At 49.8% G+C, this 25,583-nt stretch overlaps 7 protein-coding genes across 7 annotated transcripts; 3 read left to right on the top strand and 4 right to left on the bottom strand.

Moving 5' to 3' along the window:
• Nucleotides 1-272: 272 nt before the first annotated feature.
• On the top strand, nucleotides 273-1,797 carry H6S33_006105 (uncharacterized protein; the record flags this gene model as incomplete). The annotated part of the gene is made up of 3 exons (XM_044837524.1): nucleotides 273-788; nucleotides 846-1,707; nucleotides 1,775-1,797. 3 exons carry the CDS (start codon nucleotides 273-275, stop codon nucleotides 1,795-1,797), a joined length of 1,401 nt encoding a protein of 466 aa, XP_044699414.1.
• A 1,553-nt stretch (nucleotides 1,798-3,350) lies between these two features.
• H6S33_006104 (uncharacterized protein) lies at nucleotides 3,351-3,995 on the bottom strand (the record flags this gene model as incomplete). The annotated part of the gene is made up of 1 exon (XM_044837523.1): nucleotides 3,351-3,995. The coding sequence occupies one exon, from the start codon at nucleotides 3,993-3,995 to the stop codon at nucleotides 3,351-3,353; it is 645 nt and encodes a 214-aa protein (XP_044699413.1).
• Nucleotides 3,996-5,513: 1,518 nt separating this feature from the next.
• On the bottom strand, nucleotides 5,514-7,346 carry H6S33_006103 (uncharacterized protein; the record flags this gene model as incomplete). Its single annotated transcript, XM_044837522.1, has 3 exons — nucleotides 5,514-5,824; nucleotides 5,881-7,126; nucleotides 7,200-7,346. 3 exons carry the CDS (start codon nucleotides 7,344-7,346, stop codon nucleotides 5,514-5,516), a joined length of 1,704 nt encoding a protein of 567 aa, XP_044699412.1.
• A 4,909-nt stretch (nucleotides 7,347-12,255) lies between these two features.
• On the bottom strand, nucleotides 12,256-15,730 carry H6S33_006102 (uncharacterized protein; the record flags this gene model as incomplete). Its single annotated transcript, XM_044837521.1, has 8 exons — nucleotides 12,256-12,504; nucleotides 12,567-13,613; nucleotides 13,700-14,155; nucleotides 14,216-14,318; nucleotides 14,382-14,567; nucleotides 14,887-15,225; nucleotides 15,285-15,377; nucleotides 15,450-15,730. 8 exons carry the CDS (start codon nucleotides 15,728-15,730, stop codon nucleotides 12,256-12,258), a joined length of 2,754 nt encoding a protein of 917 aa, XP_044699411.1.
• Nucleotides 15,731-18,096: 2,366 nt separating this feature from the next.
• On the top strand, nucleotides 18,097-18,974 carry H6S33_006101 (uncharacterized protein; the record flags this gene model as incomplete). Its single annotated transcript, XM_044837520.1, has 3 exons — nucleotides 18,097-18,509; nucleotides 18,631-18,773; nucleotides 18,832-18,974. The coding sequence occupies 3 exons, from the start codon at nucleotides 18,097-18,099 to the stop codon at nucleotides 18,972-18,974; spliced, it is 699 nt and encodes a 232-aa protein (XP_044699410.1).
• Nucleotides 18,975-21,714: 2,740 nt separating this feature from the next.
• On the bottom strand, nucleotides 21,715-22,790 carry H6S33_006100 (uncharacterized protein; the record flags this gene model as incomplete). The annotated part of the gene is made up of 3 exons (XM_044837519.1): nucleotides 21,715-22,376; nucleotides 22,462-22,704; nucleotides 22,766-22,790. The coding sequence occupies 3 exons, from the start codon at nucleotides 22,788-22,790 to the stop codon at nucleotides 21,715-21,717; spliced, it is 930 nt and encodes a 309-aa protein (XP_044699409.1).
• Nucleotides 22,791-23,339: 549 nt separating this feature from the next.
• H6S33_006099 (uncharacterized protein) lies at nucleotides 23,340-24,316 on the top strand (the record flags this gene model as incomplete). Its single annotated transcript, XM_044837518.1, has 2 exons — nucleotides 23,340-23,412; nucleotides 23,475-24,316. 2 exons carry the CDS (start codon nucleotides 23,340-23,342, stop codon nucleotides 24,314-24,316), a joined length of 915 nt encoding a protein of 304 aa, XP_044699408.1.
• Nucleotides 24,317-25,583: the final 1,267 nt, after the last annotated feature.

The following is a 25,583-nucleotide window of genomic DNA, read 5'->3' as shown; positions in this document are numbered from 1 at the left end:
TCTTTACCACCATCCAGTCTACATCTATTCTCTCGCCTACCCATCCATCTATTCATCATCATCACAGCCGCCACCCATCCCGACCCTTCTGATTAATATCATTGTTCACCTCTCACCTTCACGTTCTTACCCGCTACCTGCTTCCTCCAGCCTAGAAAATACCGCGCCCGCTATTTCTTGCCCCAGGTGTACACAGCAAGGAATAAATTCAGAATATTAGCAATATCAGTTTCCGTACGTAACTTTTTGTTCAAAAAAGGCAAGCAAGAAAAATGAGCTCTCCAAGCGCTTCTGGAGCTACTAAGCGTCCTCTTGAGGACTCTTCTTCCCCCAATATTAAGGATGAGCATGATTCCAAGCGTCCTGCCCTCGACAAGGAGGTCAAGGGCGGTGATAGCAACGACAGTGCTCCTTCATCCCCAAGCCCGGTCAGGGCCGAGGTCGCGGTTGTTCCAGCTACTAAGGCTGAGCCCGAGGCCGGGGAAGTGAAAAAGGATGGTGATACTGATGTTCCTGATGCTCCCACTGGTGCCGATGCACAAAGTGCCGATGCGCAAAGTGTCGATACACAAAATCAGCAGGCCGTTCCCCAGGTGGATGAGAGCAATTGGATCCACATGCGAGCGGTAATCACTTCTGCTGAGGCAGCTACCGTAATTGGAAAGGGTGGAGAAAATGTAACACAGATAAGGAGGATGGCAGAGGCAAAATGCACTGTCTCGGACTACCAGAGAGGAGCAGGTGAAAGAATCTTGACAGTCAGCGGTGCTGTTGATGCTGTGGCCAAGGTTTGTTCTCAATTTTGGGGGCTCAATTGACTAGGATTGCTAAACTAACGTTAACAGGCATTTGGTCTTATCATTCGCACATTGAACAATGAGCCACTTGAGGAGGCCTCGTCCCCTCAGTCGAAGACTTACCCCCTTCGTCTGCTTGTCCCCCATATTCTTATTGGCTCAATCATTGGGAAATCAGGTTCTCGAATTCGTGAGATTCAGGAAGCCTCTGGTGCGCGCCTTAACGCGTCTGGCTCCTGCCTTCCCCTCTCTACAGAGCGTTCCCTCGTCGTTCTAGGTGTTGCCGATGCCGTTCATATTGCCACATACTACATTGCCAACACCCTCGTTGAGCAATTGACCGAGAGGTTTGGAGGTCCCGCTGCGTCAGCTTACGCGACCCGCTCTGGTGGCCCCGCTGGACCAATTCCAGGAGGAATGCAGGTTGTCCCTTACCAACCTCAACCTCTCCACGGCTCGTATGGCAATCCAGACACCTACAAGCGTCATAACAACAGCGCGCAGCGAACTCCCACTAACCCGTACGGAATCCCCTACCTCCATGGGCCTGCGCCAGCTCCCGTGCCACAAGCGCCTCTCCACTATGCCGATCCTCAAACTTCCAACGGGTATTCTGGCGCTGGACCACACCAACCCGGCCAGCCTGCTCCTACGCCTCAGCAACCGGCATCTAACCCAATGGCTGCTATGCTACCAGGCCAGCCGCTTACTCAACAAATCTTCATTCCCAACGACATGGTTGGTGCTATCATCGGAAAGGGTGGTGCCAAGATCAACGAAATCCGACAGTTGTCGGGTAGTGTCATCAAGATCAATGAGCCACAGGATAACAGCAACGAGAGACTGGTTACAATCACCGGCACACAGGAGTGCAACCAGATGGCTCTGTACATGTTGTACTCGAGACTCGGTAAGTTGTTGGCAACCATTTTATCCCTGAGGAGTACGAGCGCTAATATAATGTTTCACCTGTACAGAGAGCGAGAAGCACAGAATCTAGTCACCCTCATCCATCAAACAAAACAAAACAAGGTAGCACATGGAGATTCGAGGGCGGAAAAAATTGGTTTCGGAAATGGCGCTTGGTTTTTTTTCTTCCACTGTTTCTTTCTTTTACTCTTTGCTCCAAGATAACCTCTGGATATCGCCTCATTTAACCTAATTGTTTTCTTAAACTCGTCCTCTGTGCAAAAAACCGTAAATTCTTTGTCTTGTGGAAAAAAAAAAAAAAAGGGAGTGGGAGAGAAGGGATGGATGGGTTTGGAACGGAACGGAATGGAGGGTATTCGGTATTAGGTGGGTGGGTTTGGGCGTGAGTACGATAGCAGCGGTTATGTGGGATGAGTTTTTTCCTTTTCTTCACAGAGAAATAAGTATCTTTTGAGTTCTTTTCTTTCTTTACTTCAACCTACTTCTGTTTGCCTACCGGTCTGCCTACTCTATTCTTGTCACTTTTTTTTATATTTTGCTTGCCTTTACCAACCGCCTGCCTATCTACCTACCTGTCCAGTCGTTGCATGGCCCCATGCCTTGTTTTGCTTTTGTGTCTTATGTCTGTGTTCTTATAGGGTATTGAGTACCGACCGAATTGAATCTTGCCTACCTACTACCCTGCCCGCCTGCCTGATCCACTGCACCTACCTACCTAGCACTTGCACCTTCTCCATCCTTAAGGGGGCGAGCGACTAACTAGCTAGCTAGGGCGATGTTTTTAATTGGTGCTGGTGGGCAGTGGGTGGCGTAGGGTAGGGTATACGAGTGATGAGCTATGATCTGTAAGTTTTGGGGCGTTTATGGCAACTGGGTATGGGTATGGGTATGGGTATGGGGGTGTTGTAAGATAAAAAATATAGTGTACTCTCTGGGGCTGGAGTTTGTGACCAGAATGAATTGGGAACGAATTTTAAGGTTGCGATTTATGGATGGGTTAATTTTGTTGTGCAGTTCTGGAAATAAGATGAGTTTGAGCGGTTGTAAGATACTTCGAGTTGAATAGTTGTGATGGGTGTGGAGTTAATTTGGTATTTTCGAGTCACAGTTGCATGCGCCTGTGTTTGTATAGAGATCCACAAACTATGAGTCTTCTTTGGAGGTGACATGCCGCATGAACTATTGGAAATCCCCTTAAAGCACCAGTTCACTGTACTATGAGTGGGGAGGACGTAGACATAACATTTAATCTTGATACATCGCACCGGTTTTGATAAGCTATCACCAAAATGGACCCCGTAGGTACGGCGGTGGCGTTGTGATACAACCTTGCGAGTGATATTCCATGACGGAAGGGCCCGAGAGAATTCCAGCACTGGATCCTTGGCAACTAATGACGTTACTATTTCACTATTATGAGGACATTTCGCCACCCTAATCCCCATTGGGTCTTAATCAGTTAAAATAATAATAATAGGAAAGTCACAACAGGACTAGCGTAGCCCTAGTCAGGGAGAGAAATGATTATTTAGAAGGAATATCAAAAACCAAACTTTTATTAGTGTATCTGATACTATGGAACCCCCCTGAGAAATTTACTGATATCCTCCACGTTATGCCCCCTCACCAGATAGGGAGCGCCAACAAACCCGCCCAGCTCCCCGAGGCTGGGAACGGGCCTTCGCCGTCGTCCTCGTCGTGCTCCCCGTCAACCTCTCCTTCCCCGGCCTTTCCCTCCTCCGGCTCCGTAGCCGGAACGCCCTGTCCCATCTTCAACACCTGCTTCTCCACCCCCTTCCTCATCAACGGCTCCAACGCAGCCCGATACGAGCTCAACCCCTCCCTCAGCGCCCTCCCCTCCTCCTCCATAATGCGCCTCGAGTCCTTCAGCGCCGCCTCATACCTTCCCACCAAAACCCCCAACCGTGCAATCTCGCCCTCCATCTCCGCAACACGGGACAAGGCCTTCTCGGCCGCGTCCTTCTCGTAGTCTGGCTCGGCGGACTCGCTGGGGTAGCTGCGGCAGAGATAGGCGTAGTAGGCGGGCGCGTAGGACTTGTGCGCGGGGATGGTGTGCAGCCAGGAGCGGTAGCGGGCGAGGGTGCCGCCGAGCGCGGCGAGCTCGGCGTGTAGGCGCGTGATGTTGAGGCTGAGGTTGAGGTCGTGGAGGGTGCGCTCGCCCGGGGACATTTTGCGCCGGTGCGGGGTGGGGGCGGGAGTGGGGGTGTTGGGCGCGGGCCCGGGGGGCGCCATGTGGTGGGGGTACATGGTGGAGGCGCGTGTTGTGGCGGTGGTGAGGGAGGTGTTTTTTTTGATGGGGTGGGATGATGGTGGGGTACCGCGGGATGGTGGTGGGGGGGGCTTCGGGGGTGCGAGTGAGCGGTGGTGATTATGCGCACGGGCCCTTGGCAGCTACATGTATGTACGTACATCGACTACCCTTCGTCCACCAATGCTGCCCCCCCGCCCTGTAATGGAAAGCCGAGGCTTGTATGAGAGATCCATTATTAGATAAGAAAGACAATGGGACCTGTGTACGTGTGTGAAAGCCAACTTGGCGGGGCAGCGTTTCGCTGACAATTGAAGGGATAGGTAGTGAAAGTCATTTTGGAGCATGGAATATGAGCGACAACTAAGCCGTCAACAGGCTCCAACACTCGGCCCGGGCTATCACCGCTCGTGAAAGCTTAACTCCAATGGGAACACCTACATGTAACCACCACTGCTAGAGCCAGAGGCGTGTCCGCTCCAGAAACGCCAGCTATGTACGCCCCGAACCACAAGAACACGTAACTCCTAGCTAGAACGCCCAATTTAAATCACCCTTTCGTGCCCGAATCTTCAATATCCTTCATTATCACAGAACCAACTCCTCTTCTCTTACTGGTCTGACCAGAATTAAGAGGCATATACTCGCTGGAGCCATATCGACTCAAGATAACTGGCGCTACGGGCCTGCCACCTGCGGGAGAGCATAAGATAGTTTCACGCATCCGCATGGTATAATACCTATTCCTTATAAACAGCAACCAAGTAACAGAGCCTAGAATCTTCATTCATCACCGGCCTTGGGTGAGGACACTAGACGTAAAAGTTATCACTGTTGATCAAAGCGCCCGAGTGATCGTCCATGATGCATATAATCAACCTACTAGGTAGTCTTGGCACAAGGAAATTTGATATACCTATCTATCACGCAATCCATTTGTTTCTTGTAGGTGTATGCATAGTGTCGTAGCTAACTACAGGTTTTTGACTGCCTCTGCTAATCACCTTGCCACAGCTGGAACGTCAACGGCTGACCAATAATATAGAAATACCGCCTTAATCCACCAAGCTGAATATCAGCAGCACTCTACCTATCGGGTAGGGAGTAGCGCGGAATAGATAAAAGTGCACATCTAGCACGTGCTCACCCACCCCGCAAGCTTTGGAATGAAGTGTGCATGAGACATGGAATTCAGCCTGACCCCCAGTACCGGTCTCGGGATATGCAGAGTCCATGCGGCAGGGCACTCTGTTATTGTTGTTTACCTCGAGTTTTCAGGTTCAGGAAATAATAGGTATGCATTTATTTCATTATATTTTAATACCGGAAGACTTTTGATAAACCGGTAGCTAGCTTAAGATACATGTCGGTCATAGTCATCACAAATAAAGAAATAAAAGGAAAGACTCATAAGCTTCAAAAAGGTATAAGGTAAAAATTAATCCACAAGAAGGGTAGTCCACAAAAAACTTAAAGAGAAGAAAAAAAATAAAAACGCCGTCCCCTACAACTACGCTCTAATTCAGCGCACAATCGCCCTCATTCTGGTGGCACCAAAGCTGCATGATCGGACCGGCACCGACTCCCCTCAACACAAGCCTCTCCCTAAACTCCGCCAATCTTGGGCTCGCATCTGCAAACGTCCTGTTCACGCCCTGTGCATCGGTTCTACCACTCCAGAGAACTTCTCCGGCAGCTGAGGCCCTCGGCCAGACGACGCCGTCGAGGCTGACACCGTCAATCTGCTCACTCCATGCGTGGACTTCACCGCCGAGGACAAGAGCAGCCTGTTCGGGTGTGAGTCCGGCAACGGGGTCGAAGGAGTAGACTGTCATACTGTTAGCTGGTTTGGTTAGAGAATAGGGATGGAGGGGGTGGTCTTACTAAGACGCCAGTTCTTCTTGGGTGAGCAGTAGTCGTTGAAGGGGTAGAACTGCTTGTAGACGTTCGGGCCGAAATCGAGCCACTGACCATTCCCGCAGTCGAGATACCAGAAGTTGTAGTTGCCAGCGATGACTCTGTGGCCCTTCTCTACGGCAGTCTTGGTCGACGCATCGCTGATCCATGTCTGCACAATGACATCCTTGGGCAACGTGAGTTTCCAATCAATCAACATCTCCTCCCACACCACCGGCGACATCTTGCCGTTCCGGACCTCGCTGTGCACATGGTCGATAAACTTCTGCAACGCCGGCGTAAGCACCTCTGTCGCATTCGATGCAATTCCCTCGTCAAACAGATAGACGTTCTTGTTGACCTCGTCACCACCGGTATGGAAGTAGCTCGTGTGGTCTCTCAGCCTCGGTAGCAGGTCGCCAAATAGCGTGGTCAGGAACTTGCGCACGGCCTCGTTGTTCAGCTTCAGAGAGCCTGATGGCGGCTGGGCGGCATAGCGGTCCCAGTTGGGCTGGATGTTCCACCCCGCGATCAGCTCTGGATAGGCCTCAGCAATGGCCGACGTGTGTCCGGGCATGTCAATCTCGATAATCACCTGCACGCCGCGCTTCTCAGCAAAGTCGAGAATCTCGGCGAGGTCCTCGGTAGTGTAGATGAGACCCTCGGCATACGCACCGCAGGGCGCAAGGTCGGGGAGCGCCGGGATCTCGAGAGGCCAGGACTGCGAGTCGGTGACGTGGAGGTGGAGGCGGTTCATCTTGTTCCATGCGAGCGCATCGATGGTGCGGAGGATGTCCTCTTTGGGGTACCACTGCCGGGCGACATCGAGGTTGAGGCCGCGGTGCTGGAACTTTGGCTTGTCGAGGACCTCGACGGGGGCGAGGGGCGAATATACGCCGTTGTTTTTGTGCTTGTTGGAGGCGTAGAAGAGCTGGGTGAGGGTGTTGAGGGCGTGTAGGACACCGAAGGAGGTGGGCGCAGTGATGTAGGCGCTGTCGCCAGCGTCGGGGATCGTGAGGTTGTAGCTCTCGTCCGTACCGTATTCGGCGGGGGCGGAGGTTTCGGAGGTTGTCTGCGTGATGACGATGTTCTTGAGCTTGGGGCCGTTGGTGTCGGCGGGCTCGAAGTTGTCGCCGCGCTTGTGGAACTTCCAGGGGACGAGGTTGTCGCTGAAGAGGATCGTCTTTGTGCGGTCCCAGGCCTGGTTGACTTTGTCGGTGGCTTTTTGGGAGTTCTGATTCTGGTTGTTAGTATGTGGGGGTTACTCTAGGAGGAGGGGGGTCTAGGAGGGTTTATTTGGAACTGACGTTGGTGGGCCCTGAGAAGGTCATTGATATGTCATCTGAAATCCAGACAACCGTGGATCCATGCTCGTAGCTAACGGGCTGGGGCCAAATGGCATTGGCAGCACCGGCAAAAAGCGCCAGTGCGGTAAGAGACTTGAAGCCGGTCATGATGTTGGGGTGAAAAGCGTATGTATTAATGGATGTTTGTTAATTCTGGCTTTGGAGGAGTGTAAAAGCTTCGAAATAGAGGATTGAGAAAATAATGAGTCGACAGTGGATTCCCACAATAGTTTTATAACTACCAATGGCTCTAGGGGAATATAGAAAGCCACGCACACTCTGGACAATAGAAGAAATACAATGGAGGACTCCTTCGCGTTTAAGTATTCCTCCGCCCACCCCCCCCTTCCTCTCTACAAATACTACATGTACTACGCCCATGTGTGTATCTTGGCCTAAACCCTCTTTTGTAATGTTCCGCAATGAGACATGGGGTCCTAGAAACGCAAAATTCCCGTGCCTTATGCAGTAGTGATGAATTATTAATGAGGCAGGTGTGTGTGAGTGTGAGTGAGCGAACGAGTGTGGGTCAAATCCGCCGCCGCCGATCGTCAATTCGCTAAACCTGCAGGAGTCTTATTTGTATGTGCATTTTTTTTCTTTCTTGTTGGGCAAAGCTAGTACTAGTCGTTTTTTTTTACTCTACTCCTACTTTTTACATTATCACCAGTAGTGCAAAGTGCAGTGCTAGTTAGCTGTCTCAAGCTGATGTCTGATGTTTGAAAAAAACACAACATCCCACCGCTTCCACTGTACCTTTCCAGCGGACACTCCATTCATTCCTCGCTCGCGCCCCAGCCACATATGTACTTCTAGAAAACCGCACACTTATTAAATCAATATGTATGTGAGTGGTACCCAAAAATAACCTGTACCTGTCGGTCCGGGCCGAACGAGGGTATATACAAGTACATACTCTAATGTAACCATGTACTTAAGTTAGTCTGGAATAAGCTTCACACCCGTTACTGCTACTCTACTTGTACCGGGAATGCGTGCTAGCCAGGGTAGGGAAATAAGGGCGCATGGTTTGTGTTGTTGGTAACCATTTTCCGCGATCCTTGTCTGATAATGTAGTTTACAGTACTCACATGTACCATGTCTGTACTCTAATTCAAGGGATCGACATACTAGTAACTAGACGTTGGTACTGTGCCATCTGAAGGGAAGGGAGGGTAGAAGGAGGAGGTGCCGTTCGTATTCTGGGTGGGGTTCAGGGGCGCTGCAGTTTTCTTTCTTTGATTCACTGACTGCGCTGCTGCATGAAACTGTACTCAGTCACAATGGTAGTACTTAGGCCGGTATCCTATAGCTTAATGAATAGAGTAGGCAACTTGAAAGCTGAGCATGAGGGGGTAGATAGGTAGGTACTCGACGGTACCCCGCGGATTCACCTAACTATAGAATAGAGGCGAAAGTACCTGTCTGAGCTTGTCTCTCTATAGACTGCTGTATCTCTGTGTATGTAAGTATCTGGCACAGGCTGTGAGGCAGTGAAGCTCGCAGTGTAAATAAACATTCCGCGCTTTTTTACCAGGTCACCTCACCTCACGTGCACCGTTGGTAAACAGCTTGATTTCATTTCATTTCGTCCGCAATACTACAAATCCATACAAGCCCATGTCTACAGGTACATACACAGTCAGCCAATCAGTCTATCAGAGTCACACTCTCTAATTTCAAGCCTCACTCACCTCACCACCAACGAACCACAATACATTCCAGCCCCACCCACAAGCCTCACAATCTTTATCCTATCTTTAGGGCGCGCTTCGATCCGTGCCCGCCGCCGCCACAATATTGATGACTGTATACGCGTGTTTGGTTAAATAACAGCATCATTTCGGAGACATATTGGGCGAGAAAAGGGCAGGATTGTTTTTGGGAATGCACTTTGCTGTCGACTCAGGTGTGGGTAGCGAATCTTTTTGACGGGTTTTAGCACTTAGGTGTGTTGGTGTAACTATGTGTCGTAGTGTTGGTATCGATAATATTGGTATCGGTATCGGTATTAGTATCGGTATTGGTACTTGATAGTATTGGTATTTGGTACTTGATGGTTTATGAGTACATGTATGTATCTACTTAGAGGTAAGTACAATACCAAAAATGGTGCAGGGATTAGTATGGTAGTGCTACGGTAGTCTTGCTACAATGCGGTATTTTCGGGACTGCTGCATCATTTCGGCATTTCAAGGAGTATATTTTTCATAGAATGCCGTAGCAATACCATAGCAATACCGTAGCACTACCACAGCAATATAGACACATTTTAGCGTTGTGACCAGCACCAGGTCCAGCGCGCCAGCACCATGTCCAGTGTGCCAGCACCAGGTCTAGCGTGCCAGTACGCCAGGTCCATGACCAGGACCACACCTACATGTAGGCTCGTCGACACTATGTTACAAGACTAGACCACACCTATACGACTTCATCATTATCATCATCATCATCATCACCAACATGAGCGTATCATAATCGAATAGTAGACGCAACTTCTAATTAAAATGATGTGTATATGTATGCCTAAGAGCCCAAAATTTATTTTTCAAAAGTATATCCCAATTGTTTAAACCCCATCCTAGGATGATAAGAATTGATGGATCGGTGGATGAAACAATATCTGGTGATCTTTGATTCTGAAATGCTTCATCACCAAATATGATATTCCAGGGTTAGGGGAATGGCATTGTCCTAAATACCACAAGAATGCCGTATTTTAGGAAATGCGGAAGTACTAGGGCAGTATAAATATACCACCCACACTGCAGAATCCAGGGAATATATAGATTATATAATACAGTATTGATACGGCATTGATAGAGCATTTGCTGCAAGGCGGCTTTACTCGCTCGACAACCGGAGTGCTACCCGATTTTATGGGATGGCGTAGTACTACCGTACTAACCCCCACCCGTTTTTTGGTACTGTAAGCGTGTAGATTTATTCAACTGCGGTAAGGGAGCCAAGGCTAACCCCCCCCCCCCCCCCCCCCTCTTTTCTCCCCCGGGCTTCACTGGAGTATCTCGGACGGTGGGAAAACCTACTTGTACGACAGACAGCCAGACAGACAACTTACAAGCTCGACTGCCCAGGTTCCCGTTCACATACAAGTACCACGGTATTGTACGACCTAAGCCAAACCCCGACCCCAAAATAGACACCCGACAGCCTCAATTCAGTTTGATTAGAGGCTCTGCTCGATATCTCTACCATCGAATATTCGAATTGGCGGGGTACCTGTGTCACCGAAAACAAAAGTTGGACAAAATTAAGCTTACTGGGTTGGCACGGGCCTACTTACCTACCTGCTACTCTACTCTCAATCTCTCATACTGTAGAGCAGTTACTCTAGATACCCAGAAGTCTCTCTTTTACTCTACGAACAGAGCAGTTCATGATAATGCATCTAAAGACGTCATTCAGCCTCACGGGGGGATATTTTTTCCTTTCTGAAGATGGATTCGGTCGTGGGTGCACAGGACATATGCGTGCATGTAGAGTACCTGATGCAGAGACCCCTAAAAGATTACACCAATCGGCAGGTCCAGTAGAGTAGGAGTGGGTACATAGAGAATGCTTATTTTAGATTGGAGGGTAGTGGGAGATCTGTAGTGGAGATCTAGCTAGCGAGGGTAGAGTAGAGTAAAACAGAGACACATCTCTACTTTGGGGTGCTAGCTCAACTTTGAGACACACGACGTCAAAAGCACAAATATGCCCTTTACTAGAGGCCAGACATCGATATCATAATTGTCATTCAACTAAGCAGGTTTCCATCACTTCACACCACCTGGATATGTATTGTCGTTTACGGCAACCAAACAGAAAAGAACAGAGTGATCAAGTTCCTCCCCATTGGCCCAGATCCCCTGGCCACTTTGGCACCAGTGTTTGTGAACGACGGAGACCGTAATAAAAGCGCTTTAACCACCACCACCATCACACCGCATTGCAGAGATTTTTCCAGAACCCTTCTCCGCAACACCCAATCCCAGGCTCTCGCTCAACGCCAGTCAGCAAAACGAAAAGGAAAGACCATCTTAAACTCCAAAGTGCAGAGTTAAAGATAATCTTTACGAACACGACGATCCTGGTGTTGTGAGTAGTCAAGACGTCAGGTGCGTGTTCGTAATGGTGATGATAATAACCATGCTCTCTTTCTCCCATAGCTATGGGTGCAATTGTGGTCCGAACACAGTCGGCGATATCTATAGGTACAAGCATGTCACATGTATAAACTACACATGTAGGGCAACGTCTCTACCTCTTATGGATAGGGCGAGTCATCTGTGCATACCCGGTTAGACGCTTTCCTTATTCTGGTACAGTATTTCTTTATTCGGGAATAATTGGCTTAAATTTCTTTGTCTATGCCTCATTGAACTATTCGCCATTCACTACTTCTTATGTGAGCTTGTTTTTTAGTGGAGATGGATATGAAATCATTACGGGTATGATCACACACTATTCTGCACGTGACTTACCTTTCCTTTTAAATATATTTTTGCAAACTCTACTACTACATATGGGGTCGAAACAGCCCCTCTTGCATAAAACAGCACACCCTGCGTCGAGGGATATTGCATGGCTATTTCAAGAAAGGCTGAGTAGTTGGGTTGATGGGAATGCCGAGACCCGCACGTAGGGCATACTTAAAGTGCTCTACATGATCAAGTGCGCACAACAGTTGTCCCGGTATATATCGTGTGGGAAGGTTGAAATCTATCATATCAGCTGTGCGGTTGACTTGACCGGGCCGGTACTGTTAATTTCCTATGATACTTGGTCAGACATTAACCTGCTAGGAATGTTCGGTCAACATCGCGATCAAGTGGTCCAATTCAATTCCATTGCTCATTTCAAGTTACTAACGCTATATAACTTTTACATGTAATAACTATCTTTCCCCGAATCCCCGAATCCCCGAATCCCAGTCTCCTCTTCCCTCCCTCCCGCCTAAATAAAAAAACAAAAAAGTCATAACTAATTATAGAACAAAAAGCCAAATGTTACACTAGCTCGATGGTAGCGTCAATGTGACTTTGTTCGTACTGTCACCCTTCGATGATGGCTGCAGTGTAAATACGAACGTTCCAGGTTCAACTCTCCACTTCATCCACCTGTCGTATCCACTGAGGTAGCGGTTCACATCGAGCTGAATCGAAACTTTTTGAGTCTCGCCGGGTTGCAAATCGACCTCCGTGAACCCCACGAGCTGTTTTACAGGCTGAGAAATTGAGGCTACACGTTGTAGCAGATATATCTTGAAGATTATTGCAGGTTAGATGGTGTCACCACTAAATTTGAAGCTTGCGAATAACTTACCTGAGGAACCTCCCTTCCCGCAACAGCACCAGTATTGGTTACAGAAAACTCAAACGTGATTGTGTCCTCCGCCGTAAAACTCGACTTATCGGCCGTGATCTGCGAGTAATTGAACGAGGTATAACTCAATCCATGCCCAAAGTGGTATAATGGATTGTATGTGATTCCTCCTCCATATGCCACGTTGGGGATCTGGTTCCCATCAACATCGCGATTGGGGATATCCACATACTTGTATCTGTACGCGGCATTATCGTGGTTATAGTACGCCGGACTGGTGCCAACAGAATACGGAACTGCGATAGGCAAGCGACCAGACGGGTTGACTTTTCCATAGAGAATGTCAGCGATTGCCTGGCCACCTGCTTGCCCGTTGTAGCCAGTGTATAGCACTGCTGCTGCTTGACGGTAGTATTCTGGGAGTGCCAGTGGTCTAGCACCTGTCGTGACGAAAATCACAGGCTTCCCAGCAGCAAATACGGCGTCCGCTAGGGCGGTCTGGTTCGGGGAGAGGGCAAGTGTGGACATGTCGTTTGTTTCCTGATCAACAACAGCAGAACCGCCGGCAATGAAGATAACATAGTCAGCTTCCCTTGCTGCTCGTGTTGCTTTCTCGAGCTCGTCCTTTCGGTCAACGAGATTCCAGGCTGGTGCTACCAATCGTTGACCAGATGCAGCGTTTGAGCCTTGATACTCGATGCGGATTTTGATGGAGGCTCCCTTCTTGAATGTGAATTCGGCAGAGCCAGTAGGAACCATGGTGGAGTTTTGCTCGTAAACCTGCCAGAACTGGTCAGGGGTATCGCTGTAGGTATTCTTGACACTTCCGCTGGCAGCCTTTGAATGCAGAACATCGTTGACATATACAGTAACGTTTCCACTGCGTGTCATGGCGCCGAGGACAGCTTTTGCGTCGACTGGGGAGTGGAGATATCCCTCCCAACGAACAGAGAAGGCGTTACTTGGGAGTTGTTTACCATCAGGTCCTGACGGTGGATAATGTTCGTATTCGAGCATTGGACCTTCGACTACTCCCCAGGCCTTATTCTTCCACTCATTGTCAGTGTAATAAGTTGCCTTAATCCGCTCTGGCTTGAATTTCCCAGAGGTGTAAAAAGGTAGTTAGGAATGACATTAAGGTCATAATAAAGAAATGTCGGCGCGCCCCAATGAGTCTCAAGGTCCTTCTCGTCAACATATGTATCCACAATAGCCTGACGAGGTGTAATCATCCGCTCATGCACTCCCATACGGATATAACCGCCCAAGTTTACCGTATCTACAAACGGCCCGATCAATGCAACCTTCTTCCCGCTTTTCGGCTTGAGAGGAAGTATTCCGGTATTCTTGACCAGAACAATAGACTTCTCGGCAACCTCGGAGGCAATTGCTGCAGCCTCATCAGTATCGATCTTGCCTTCCGTAAAGTCATCGGGAAGGTATGGACTGTCAAAGAGGCCGAGATCGTACTTGATTTTCAACAAGCCTTTGACACGGGACTTAAGGGTGTCTACAGTGAGGGTGCTACCATTTATGGCGGCGACGATACCACGAGTCCATTCTTGGATACCCCAGTCGGCGTAGTTGCCCTTAAATTCTTATGGTTAGTCACATTGTCCTTCCCTATCAAATACTGCCCAGAAACTCACCATTCCACCAGCATTGAGATACTGAGTAATAGCGTCTTGAGAATTTTCAGCAACTTGGTGCCAGGCCATAGATCTTTGAATCATGTGATCATCCGAGATAATTCTATTCAAATAATGGATCAGTACCAAGAATGCGATACCAGGCGTGGTTTGCTCGTGTATTTACCGTCCGTCAAACCCCCACTCGTTCAATGCCGCATGAAGATCCGGGTCAAACGCTGCCGGCGACCCATCGATGGTGTTATATGCAAACATAATACCCAGCGCTCCACCCCGCTGAATGGCATCTCTAAAGGGCAGTGCAAATTCGTTCCATAGTTGTCTCTTTCCAACGTGAACCGGTCCCGCATTCCTGCATGGCGACTAAGTCAGCTAACCCATCACAATAATCATTACCCCCAAGTCTTAAAAGAAAAATAAAAAGCTGAGGATGCAAAAGAGAAATAGTGTTAAAAGTAACGTTAAGGAAATGTCTATTGTTAAGAGTCTTTGATAAATAGAATAAAATGTAACTTTCGAATTATGCATAACGAGTGACCGTGCATGATAAACTCAGTAGAATACCACGGTGTCAATAGAATCGAAGAGGGAAACATGCGCAGAAACGAACAAAATGAGACGAAGGAAAGCCAAAAAAAAACACAAGTGATGAAAGACAACGATTGACATACCTTCCACCCTCCGGGCTCCCATGCGCCAAGAAATGTTTCACTGATGCAATTGCACCTTTTCTATCACTCAGTTCCCCATCATTCTGCAAGCCTTTGACATAGTTCCATCCCAGCTGCGCCGTGAGAAATTTATCCTCCCCAAAGTTCTCACCAATCCTCCCCCATCTGGGCTCCTTTGCAAGGTCGAGAACAGGGCAGTAACAAGATCCTTGGCCAATTGCCCGAGCTTCGAGAGCAATTGCTTGGCTGGTGTTCTTGACGAGGGCAGGAGACCATGTGGCGGCCATGTTGATAGAGGCGGGGAAGATGGTAGTGCCTGGGGTGAGGACTGCGCGGAGACTACGTTTTGCAGATGTTAGGTATCATCTTTAGTTGCGAGTATGGAGTTAGGAATTTACCATTCACCGCCTTGGAGAATTGGAAGAGGGAAGCGTGATGTTTCGATAACTTTGCGCTGGAGATCATTGTACGTAGTGGCGTTTTTAGCACCCCTAGAGCGTTCTAAAAGACCAGGTTAACACCCTCTTCTATCACCCATCAGCTTCCTACCCAGGGCAACATACCAAAAGTTTATCTCTCCAATCCCTCTCACCCCCACCACAGAATTAAACTTCGCCAATCGCCCCTCGCCATCCGATATCTCGGTGAACTTGAACAGATGCAGATGCTGGGCCAGCTCCTCCACGGTCATCTGGTCGAGGATACCATCCAGGAACTCATCTTTTGATTTCCCGGCGGTGCTGCCCCAGGGATACGAGGTTGAGTTCGAATATGTCGCGTTCTGTGAAGACACCAGTGGGAGTATCTGCGCTGCGAGTAGGCCGAGGGCTACGTATCGTGCCATGTTGGAAACTCAGTGGTATGTAGCTCCTGGGGAGTACTGGGCTGTGGTAGTTTAAAGAAATATAGGCTGGTGAGCATGGTATATAATGTAGCTCTTGAGATTCGCTCACTTCCACTATCAATGACATCATGAAATCCAACGCGTACGCCTACGGTAGCTTTCCTTGCTGGTGAAAGCTGTGTTACAGGAATATAGGAGGAACTTTTATTTCACTCCGGCAATCCCTCCATCCTCCGGGGCTGCAAAATGTGGGAGTCGGTGAAGTACTCGCTGCTCACAAAATCTACATATCGGACTAACTTAAAACCAACAGCGTTCGGACTATCTTACGGTCCGACTTTATTTGGGCAATAATCCCTGTTACTACTCCTTTCGCTTGTGGTTAAACACGATCGATGTCCTATTCTGCCTAGTCCAACCTCTGTTTATTCACCTAGATAGAAGGCTAGGAGGACGGGTGAATCCCCGGGGGCTCCGCTACTCGGGAGTACTATGCGGGGGGTCAGGCCATTTCTGGGGAAGGAACAATTTAAGGTTTATGTGGGGTATGGGGCAGGATGAATCTTCGAGTGATCGGTTGTGATGCAACGGGCTCCGACGACGAGCTTCCTTTTCGGGTTGACAATGTTTCTGTTACCCCAGTTATTCTACTTTACGGGAGTGAATGCCTGTTGTGGAGATGTTTATCAGCCAGCACATGAAGAACGAGAGACACCTTGTTGTCTCTCAAGCTCGTGCTTCCAAAGACGTGCTAGCTCAAAGAGGGGTTTTGCCAAGCACGTCTATCACTCGTCCCCGACTCCCCGCAATTGTAGCCTTGGCAGGAACTCCACACCCGGACGATCAGCTAGCTCGCCGATTTTGGGTCCGCATTATCTTTATCTCTTTATATCTCCATTCAGGATGAGTATATCGGAATTCTCAGACTGTCAATTAGCTATTCCCATAATCTGGGTTTGTTATTAAGACCATACCAGGCGCTATGCCAAACAGCACTTGGTAGTTTTCCTCTCAAATGCCAGAACGAAAATTGGGTACGTACCGGAAGACCTTGGTATCTTGGATCTTTTTCTTCTTCTGACTACTCCCTGGGCGGAGGGTACCTACATCCTTCAGCCAAGATTGTGGGGACTGAGGTAACACTAGCAGGGTTAGAGACGGGTACCCAATTTTCTTTTTCTGTTTTCACTGAGGTTCAAATTGGCTTGCACCCATCGACTTCAACCAGCCATTAGGGTTTAGGCTAATGAAAAAATTTCAGGCTACGTAACTTGGCAATTTGTATAAAGTTCGTGTAATCCCATGTGGAAGTGGTATCATATTCCGATAACTACTCAAAGTCAAGATGATTCCCTTTTAGATGTTGAGCGCCTATAAACTTTGGTCAGTTTTTCAAGACAAGGCATCATATTACATGAATTCATACCTGTCAAGAACTTTTCAATGACCATTAGGGATGACAATCACTGCGGGTAATCAAAGTCGTCAATTGTCCCAGAAGCCAAAACCATGGGTTTTATGATGTTAGATCTGATTACATCGCTGTTTGAGGGTTGGGGTGTGGGTAATCGATGATAGATACATAGCGTTATCACGATCGTGATTGCAGGCACTGGATGTACGGCCGACGAAAGTCTTCATATCAGTTCCCTATGTAGTTTGTCTACGGATACATTAATCTCGGATTGACAACATCTCGATGGAAGGGACCCCGCATATACCTAAGTATGATAACAGCATGGCCTCTGGAAACAATGAGGTGGCCTTTAATTCACTTTCTACACGCATTCCAGCGTTGCTTCAAAGTCGTTGAACGGAATTAACACTCCTCCGGCCTACACTCTACGCTTTCAGCTATGTATCCAGAACTCCACAGTACTTTAATTCAATAATCACAATAAATACTCTTATTATATCGGGGATATAATACAACGGATATTTTCTGACTATATCCTTCGTTACCGGTATAATTTAACATGTATCCTTCGGGCCGACTTGTACGTTTTGCCGGAATATAGTGTACCTGACATAAACTCCATGTATCAGTCCCGGAGAAGACTTTAGGTATATAGTAGCTTAATACTACTCTTTCATATATCTCTAAATAATTCCTTAATTCAACTAGTCAGTACTAACCATATTTTCTTCCTGTAGACTCAACCCCCGCCAAGCCATACCAGTCAGTCTCCATGCAGCCACCATGCACAGGCAGCTGCAAGGCTTATATAATTCTGCATACGCCAATAACCTACCTCACTGGCAGAAACCTTCCAAACCTGTGCAAACCACCTCACCAACCCTTCGTCTCAAGTCCTTCCCCCAGGAAAAATCCACAACCTCCCTCCACCCATACATACAACCCAACCATGGTGTCTCTAACACGAAGCTCCGACAACCTCGACCTCCTCCTCTATGACGCCGCGGCCACACCTCTCATCGAGCCTCCCGCACCCAGCAACGCCAGCCTCTCGGAAATCCTCACGGAGCTCGCACACCTCATCAACGAGCGTGAAGCCTCCAAACACACCACCGTCGAGGATGACAACGAGGACGAGGTGCCCCAGTATGATCCTGCGGTGATTGGCCAGCTCGAAACTATCACGTCGGAAATGCAGACTATGAATAACCGCCTGAGTAGAGCAATATGGCAGATGGACAACGGCTTCGACGGCGTGGGTATCAGAATGACGAGATTGAATAATAGGTTGTGCGCTATTGAGAATGGGCTCAAGAGCTTGAGGGAGGAGCCGGGAGGGAAAGTGCTGGAGAGGGCGGCGCTGTAAGTTTTGGTCCTGTTTGGGGGGCTGAGTGCGGGGGGGGTAGTTGGTTGCTGTTGATGCTAGCTAGCTGCCTGCCTGCCTATCATATGCTATGTACATATATTGACTGACAAATAATAGAGAGCACAACCGCCGCGCTAGAATCCATAACAGTCGTGTTAAATCACAGGAGAAATTAATGCCCATGCACACGCCTCGTAACGTTCCGGTACCAGGCTTTACCGCCGACACGCCTTACAAGTTGGCAAACGAGCATCAAAATCGTTAGAACCCCTCCTCCTCAACTATTTTTCAAATAAGCTGACCAAAATAAAAATACAGAGGACAAGATAATCGAGTGGCTCGACGCCCTTGATCTGAGTACCGAGAGAAAGGGATGCCACATGCGGTTGACGGAGTTCGTAGGAGTGCCCTGGGACAGAGTTTTAGACAATATGGAAGTCTGGCCAAAGGTTGCTAGCTAGCTACTAAGCTACATGTAGGTTCTATATTGCTTGCTACTGCTTGGTACTGGGAGGAGTTTTTTGTGTTTTGGCTAGAATTGATTTTGGGCTTGGGACGGGGTTTGCACACACTGGCGCAGGGATTTTTGTATGAAATAGCATTCGTTTATTGTATGAAGCCAGGAGGGTTGGCAGGGGAGGGGACTGAAGAGCCCGGATATTTTCTTTCTTTTTTGTGTAACAGAATAAATAATATATATTTCGTCCTAACTATTTCTACACCCGCGGAGAATTTGTACATTTCTGGGACAAGGTCATACAGGAGATGTTGGGTGCCATGGCCTGCGATTGGTTGAATCCGTATCGGAGTGATATAAGTGGCTGGTGATAAGGCAAAAGTGCAAAACGCTGTAATTCGATCACCCTGGTTTCGTTCTCAATGCCTAGCTTCATGTATTTGCATTGCGTCTGGGATCTGACTCCAAGAAAAGGCAGGACGTCTAAAACATATGCCTTGTACCTAGACCACGTTGTTTAGGTGCTCCACTCCCCCGCAATGCAGGCAGTGTTGCTCAGCTGACACAACCGAATTGATACTCTGTTTCCTAGCCTAGCTTGGTCTTTACCTGAATACATGCAACTCATGCGTATGTCGACGTCCAAAAGCTGAATGTTGTCGTCCTGGCCAAGGCCGTACGCGTCCAGTACGGTGAATTGAAGTCAAGCCCACCTCCCCGTCATTACCCGAACCTACAGTTCACCAGACCCCAGAAGCAAGTAGAACCTCCTACCTCCCTCGGGGGTGGTCAGAATCGAGGATCGAGTGATAAACCGTGATCAAAATTCAATCAGCCCGCAACACGGGGCTGGGGCTGGGGAATATAATTAGAGTTGGGGAATAGCATTCGAGATGGATCTCCCGCTGGTAGAGATACAAGCTATGGCTTTCGAATATAATTACATATGCAGCGGTCCGGTGGTCGGTTTGGGTTCTGTCGGATAGTCGTAGCTGGTGTGGGAGAAGATGAGATTTTGATGGGCAGGTGGGCGGGAGGGAGCTAGCTGGCTGGTCCCGCTTCTATTGTAGGTGGATCTTGTTACTCAAAGGCCAGATTTCTGTTACGATCCCCGGGCCGGGGCGGGTGGTAGATGAGTCTACGGTCGGCCCACCGGGGTCGGAGGTCTAGGTATACTCGCACCTCCCGATCTCACCAACACATAAGAAGCGCCTGGGAGTGCTTGAGACTCTGTCAAAACAGGATCCGGCTCTTTACTACCTAAAGGCCATAGATACTATGTGTTCCGCAACATAATCCATATTGCAAGTGGCGCTTGCCGAGTGATAATTCATGATTGTCCCACCCAACACAACAACAGAAGGCCACACCAGAACACACAAACACTGCACACAAAACCGGTAACTATGTGACACCGAGGCCTACAGTTACATTAGAATGGAGAGGTAGGTAACTCTCCTTGGTGACCCTTCGAATCACCCACCTCATCTCGACAGCTGGTGGGCTTCAGCTGGGATAAACCCTCCTGTCCTGGCGCGGTCCATACTAAGCTTTGGAGTGCTTGGGGCCGGCGGGGTTAAATGAGGGGGTGGGATGGAGATGCGGCGGGATGTAGTAGTGTGATGGGCTTTATCTCGGGGTCAGGATGGGGGTGCAGGGAGTGGTGGGGCTGCTTCTATGTGCTCTGTGTGCATGTGTGTGTGGGCTTAGTGACCGGCCGGTCAATCGTATCGATTACTGCAGGAGGTATCACTCGCCCGGGTGATTTTGTATGATGGGCGTCTGGTGCTGTTCTGGGGGCTTTGTCCGGGCTAGCTTGGCGTTGTGTGTTCATTGTAATCGGGGCTTGGTGGTGGTGGTGGTGGTGATGGTGGTGGTGGTTGTTTGGTATGCATATTGGAAGTGTGTGTGTGTTGGGCACAAGCCGAGCTTTAGGCTCGAATACTCAGAGCTCGAGCTAGCCTAAGTCTTTCATTCTTTGCTACTGCTCCTAGAGCTTATTATCTCCCCCAGCAGCCAGACCTACAAGCTTTGTTAGCATAGTGGTCTATGCACCCTGATTTAGGAAACTTATGACGACAGCAGGGAGATCTTGGGTTCGAATCCCTGACGGAGCCGATTCAATATTTTTTTTTTATTTCTTTCTTATTTATATATAGATCCTAGAAATGAAAAAAGTATATGGAGATGACTATTTTCAGCTATGCTAATGGGAGGTCGAGCCATGCTCCCGAGCTCGAACATCCCGAGCCTTCCTTTCCACAATCTAAGCCAGCTCAAGCTCTGTCAGGCTCGTCTGGAACAGGCTCGTGCCCAACACTAAGTGGGTGTGCTTACTGTTAGTAGTACATGTACATACATAGTTAATGTGAGGATGTATTAGTAGTGGGTGCTAGTATTGTTATGAGTATAACTATGAACGCTAGTACTTGCTATTATGAGTATAATTGTGAGAATAATGAGTACGATTATGAGTATAGTTATGAATATTAGCATGAGTGATGTCAATATTACTATGAGTATAATTACGAATATTAGTATTGTAAACAGCACAGATACCAGCACATATTAATTGAGCTACTTGATAATGGTGTATTGTGTAGATCTAAGACAACAAGGGTAGTTATTACAATGCTATGCTATTTCGTCATCATTTCCTAAAAAATAAAGTCTATGGTACAGGAAGCAGGAACAAGCCAAGAAGAAGGAGAAGAAGGAGAAGAACAGGAAGAAGGAAGGGGTATCTACTCAATATCCATTTTATCCACCTCTTCCTCCTCTACTACCATCTTCTCCCCCTCTTCCCCCTCCTCCTCTTCCCCTTCTTCCTCTTCCCCCTCCTCCCTCTCCCCCTCCCGCTGCGTCGCCACCTCCGCATCCCCAACCTCCACATCCCCCTCCGCCCCAACCCCCTCCTCACTCTCCTCCCCCTCCTCCATCTCCTCCTCCGCCTCCGCCCCCACCCCCACACTCGGCGTCATCCCCGCCGGCGTCGCCGCATCACCACTCTCCCCACCCCCCACAACCTTCAACCCCGCCACCGCCCCGCCCTCCACCTCCTCGCCCTCCTCCTCCTCCGACATGCCCTCGCGCCGGTCCTGCTCGTCCTTGTCCTCCTTGATTTGAGCCCACATCTTCTCGAGCTGATCAACGATCTGAACGAACTGCCCGCGCCGCGCAGCCCACACGGTGCGGTAGTCCTCGCGCTCGCGCTCGAGCGCGCTGATCTCCTTGTGCAGACGGTCGAGGTTCACGGTCTGCTCGTCGCGCGCTTTGAGACCGCCGGTCCGTAGGATGTCGGTGGCGATCGCGTCGTAGAGGAGCTTGTTGGCTTTTTCGTTCTGGGTCTTTTGTAGCGTGGTGCGCAGGGAGATGAGGGTGCTGCGGGCGGTGGAGGCCGTTTCGACTATTGCCCCGGGGGGGGGGGTTAGTTAGGGGAGATGGGGAATTGGGGTTTTGGGGGGGGGGGGGGGATAGGGAGGGGGAGGTACGGATATCGCCCTTCTCCTTCTCGTAGCGCTCGACTTCGCGGCGGTTGGTGTCCTTGAGCAGCTGGATGCGCGTGATCACGCTCTCGAAGTACTTGAAGTCGGCGTCGATGTCGTCGCGCAGGCGGGCGGCGGCGTCGGGCGTGAGCGGGGTGTCGGGCGTCGTGAGGCTGCTGCAGCGCTTCACGAGGCGGTTGTAGGGGCGGGCTTCGTGCGCGAGGACGCGGGCTTTGACGAGTGCTTCTTCTGTGCGGGTGTTAGTGGGTGTCTGTATGGGGGGGGGGGGGGTTTGGGGAGGGGGGTGCACCATCTTCGGGTTGGGTGTTGGACATGGTGGGGGTGCGTGTGGAATGGGGTTGATTGGATTGAGATTGGGAGTGGGAGTGAGGTTGGATGGTTGGATGGTTGGATGGTTGGATAGTTCGGCGGTGGTGGCAATGATCGTGAGAGAGCTTGGGAGGTTAGGTTTGTGCTGTGGAGAAGTTGGGAATGATTGAATTCTGGTTGGGTGCTGTGTTGTGGCGGTGCCAGCTGTCGGCAGCCCTTCAGCCACGGCATTGCCGGAGCGAGTCTCAGCGGGTCTGGGGAGTTAAGCTCACACAGCCACAGCCACATCCAGCCAGCCATTGAATCATTCAGACGAGATCGACACAGGAAGAAGAAGTCTTTCTCTCTCTCTCTCTCTCTTTCTCTTCTATTGCATCTCCACCTCTTCTTTTCTTGTATCCACAACAGATAGTTATCTACACACACAGCTATCTGCACCCCCGGGGTAAATGCTCTTGAACCTCTAACCTCTATCTACATATCCATCTACCCTTCTATCCCCCCACACATACTAGCTACATCTAAGCTCTCCACATCCCCCCAACCACACCACAATGCCGGCCCCCCAAGGCCCCGTCAAGAGCCTCTACGCTCTCTGCAAAAACGTCCTCATAAAATACGTCGACAGTGCGTCCCCCCTCTCCCCCGCTTCCACCTCCCCTCTCCCAACTAACCCCCTCCCCCCACAGCAATCGACGACGTCGGCGACATCGACTACCACATCCTGCGCCCCATCCTCCTCAAAATCACCACCCCCAACCAGCTCAAAAAGCTCGAACGCAACTGCCCCCACCTCCTCCCGCACACCTCCGAGATCTGGCACAAGCTCATCACCCGCGACTTCGGCGCCTCCGCGCTCTCGAAGCGCGCCCCGCCCACCAGCAACCCCCACGCCTGGGCCCGCGTCTACGAGGAGCACCTCCGCGACTCCGAGGCCGCGTCGGCGGCCTCCGCCAAAACCCTCCGCGAGCAGATGAGCTCCCTCAACAACGCGAAGGCGTCGCAGCGCGCAAGGATCGTGCAGAGTACGGCGGGCTTGCCTCCGACGGGACGCAGGCCCGGTACCGGCTGGGGCCGCCCGAGTGACAGCTGGGCCGTCAAGGCGGGCAGCAAGACGAAGAATATTGTGCAGAAGGCGCGCAGGGAGGCGAAGGAGGTGGGGAAGTTCCTGGGCAGGAACAGCCGCTTGGCGGCGCCGACGCATACGCTAGGCCGCGCGGAGGTGAATCGCACGATGAGGGAGAAGATTAAGGATCCCGTGGTGCTGCCGGAGAGGGAGGTGGTGGAGAGTTCTACGGCGGCGGCGGGGGGGAAGAGGAGGAGAGAGGAGGGGGAGGGGGGAGATGTGGATGAGAGGACGAGGAGCTGGATTGGGGGTGGCGCGAAGAGGGTCGCCGTGGGGAAGTTGAATAGGCCTGGTGCGGCTGGGGCGGGGGCGGCGGCGGCGGGCGCGCAGCAGCAGCAGGGGAGGCAGAGGGTCGAGGCGGATCCGTTTATGAGACGGAAGCCGGCCGCGGGAGCGAGGAGGTAATTGGCTAATTAGATAGATATGTGGCCGATCTGTAGGCCGAAGGGGCAGAGCTTGATATCTTGCACCCATTTTCGTAATTTCTGCTTTTCTTTCTCCTGTTCTTTGGTATATTGGCGTGTGGTGGTGCTGTGATAGAGGATCCCTTTTCTTTTTTCTTCTTCTTCTTCTTCTTCTGCTTCTTGTTCTTATCGTTTGTGTTAGTTGACTTCCGGATCCGTGTATGGCTGGCTCTGTTTTATAAATATTGAATTCTTGCTTTCTTAGTACTGTGACTTGATTAGTAGTGCAGAGATATACCTGTGAGTTAATAGTGCGTGTTTGCCTCAGTAAATGTGGCTTAATGTAATGCGGTGAATGGTAGCTGAGATCCAGTAGTTAGATACTACTTAGAGTTAATTGCTGCTCTGGTAGTTCAATTTTTATAAATAGTAGCTCCGTCAGATAGAGCCGCTATTTGGGATGCGAAGGTAGGCTTCTCTCAGAGTCTTTGGCTGTTCCCGTCTTGTTACGGGAGTCGAATCCGTCATGGTGATATAGCCGGGTTCGACTAGTAGAAATAGCATCATATACTATCACTCGGTTTTGTTACCGCAATTGCAACATAGCCCAATGCGAGGGAGCAGGTAGCTCTAGGGGAATGTGCTTGGCTGTGGTGATTTGCGTCTCTGGAAGTCGTTATGAACGTACTGCTGTGGGTGAGTTGATATATGCTGTGTTTGTTAACAGCTGATGTTTGATGCTAGCGCTCTGTCTAGGTTTCCCGAACTATAAAGGGGCCCAGTCCCCCCTGAGAGGAATAGAGTGGCGGTGTGCCATGGCATTTCTACCCTTCTCCCCGGGTACTGTCAACTTCGAAATATATATACGGTCTTCATAAAATTCCAGGGCGGGCGATGAGTATAGCTAGTCAGACTCTAGTAAGTTTAAGTTCCTGCCAGCTCCCGTCGGGGGCGGGGAAAAGCTTAGTCAGGGAGAATAATGATATGTCACCGATCTTATAGATTTTGTTATTTTGGGGCATTTCGAATCTCTTCACGCGCCCTGTGCAAATATGACATGTAAGTTTGGGTTGGTCATGGGATATCACCCGTTCCGAGGAGCATCCGTCGGCGGGCTTTTTTTTTTTGCATGCAACCTTACAGTTATGGTAGTATCCGTCGGCGGACAGCTCAAGCGGGAATATCGGGTTAAATGACGTCAGATTCGAAACCCTGGTGCTATTGAGGGGGGGGGGGGGGCTTATGTACGCGCTTTACACGTGATAATC

This window comes from Morchella sextelata (assembly GCF_020137385.1).
Source record: "Morchella sextelata strain SCLS chromosome Unknown scls_2, whole genome shotgun sequence".
Lineage (NCBI taxonomy): Eukaryota > Fungi > Ascomycota > Pezizomycetes > Pezizales > Morchellaceae > Morchella > Morchella sextelata.
Note: the sequence above shows the minus strand (reverse complement) of the source record. Positions and strands in the feature narration are given on the sequence as shown.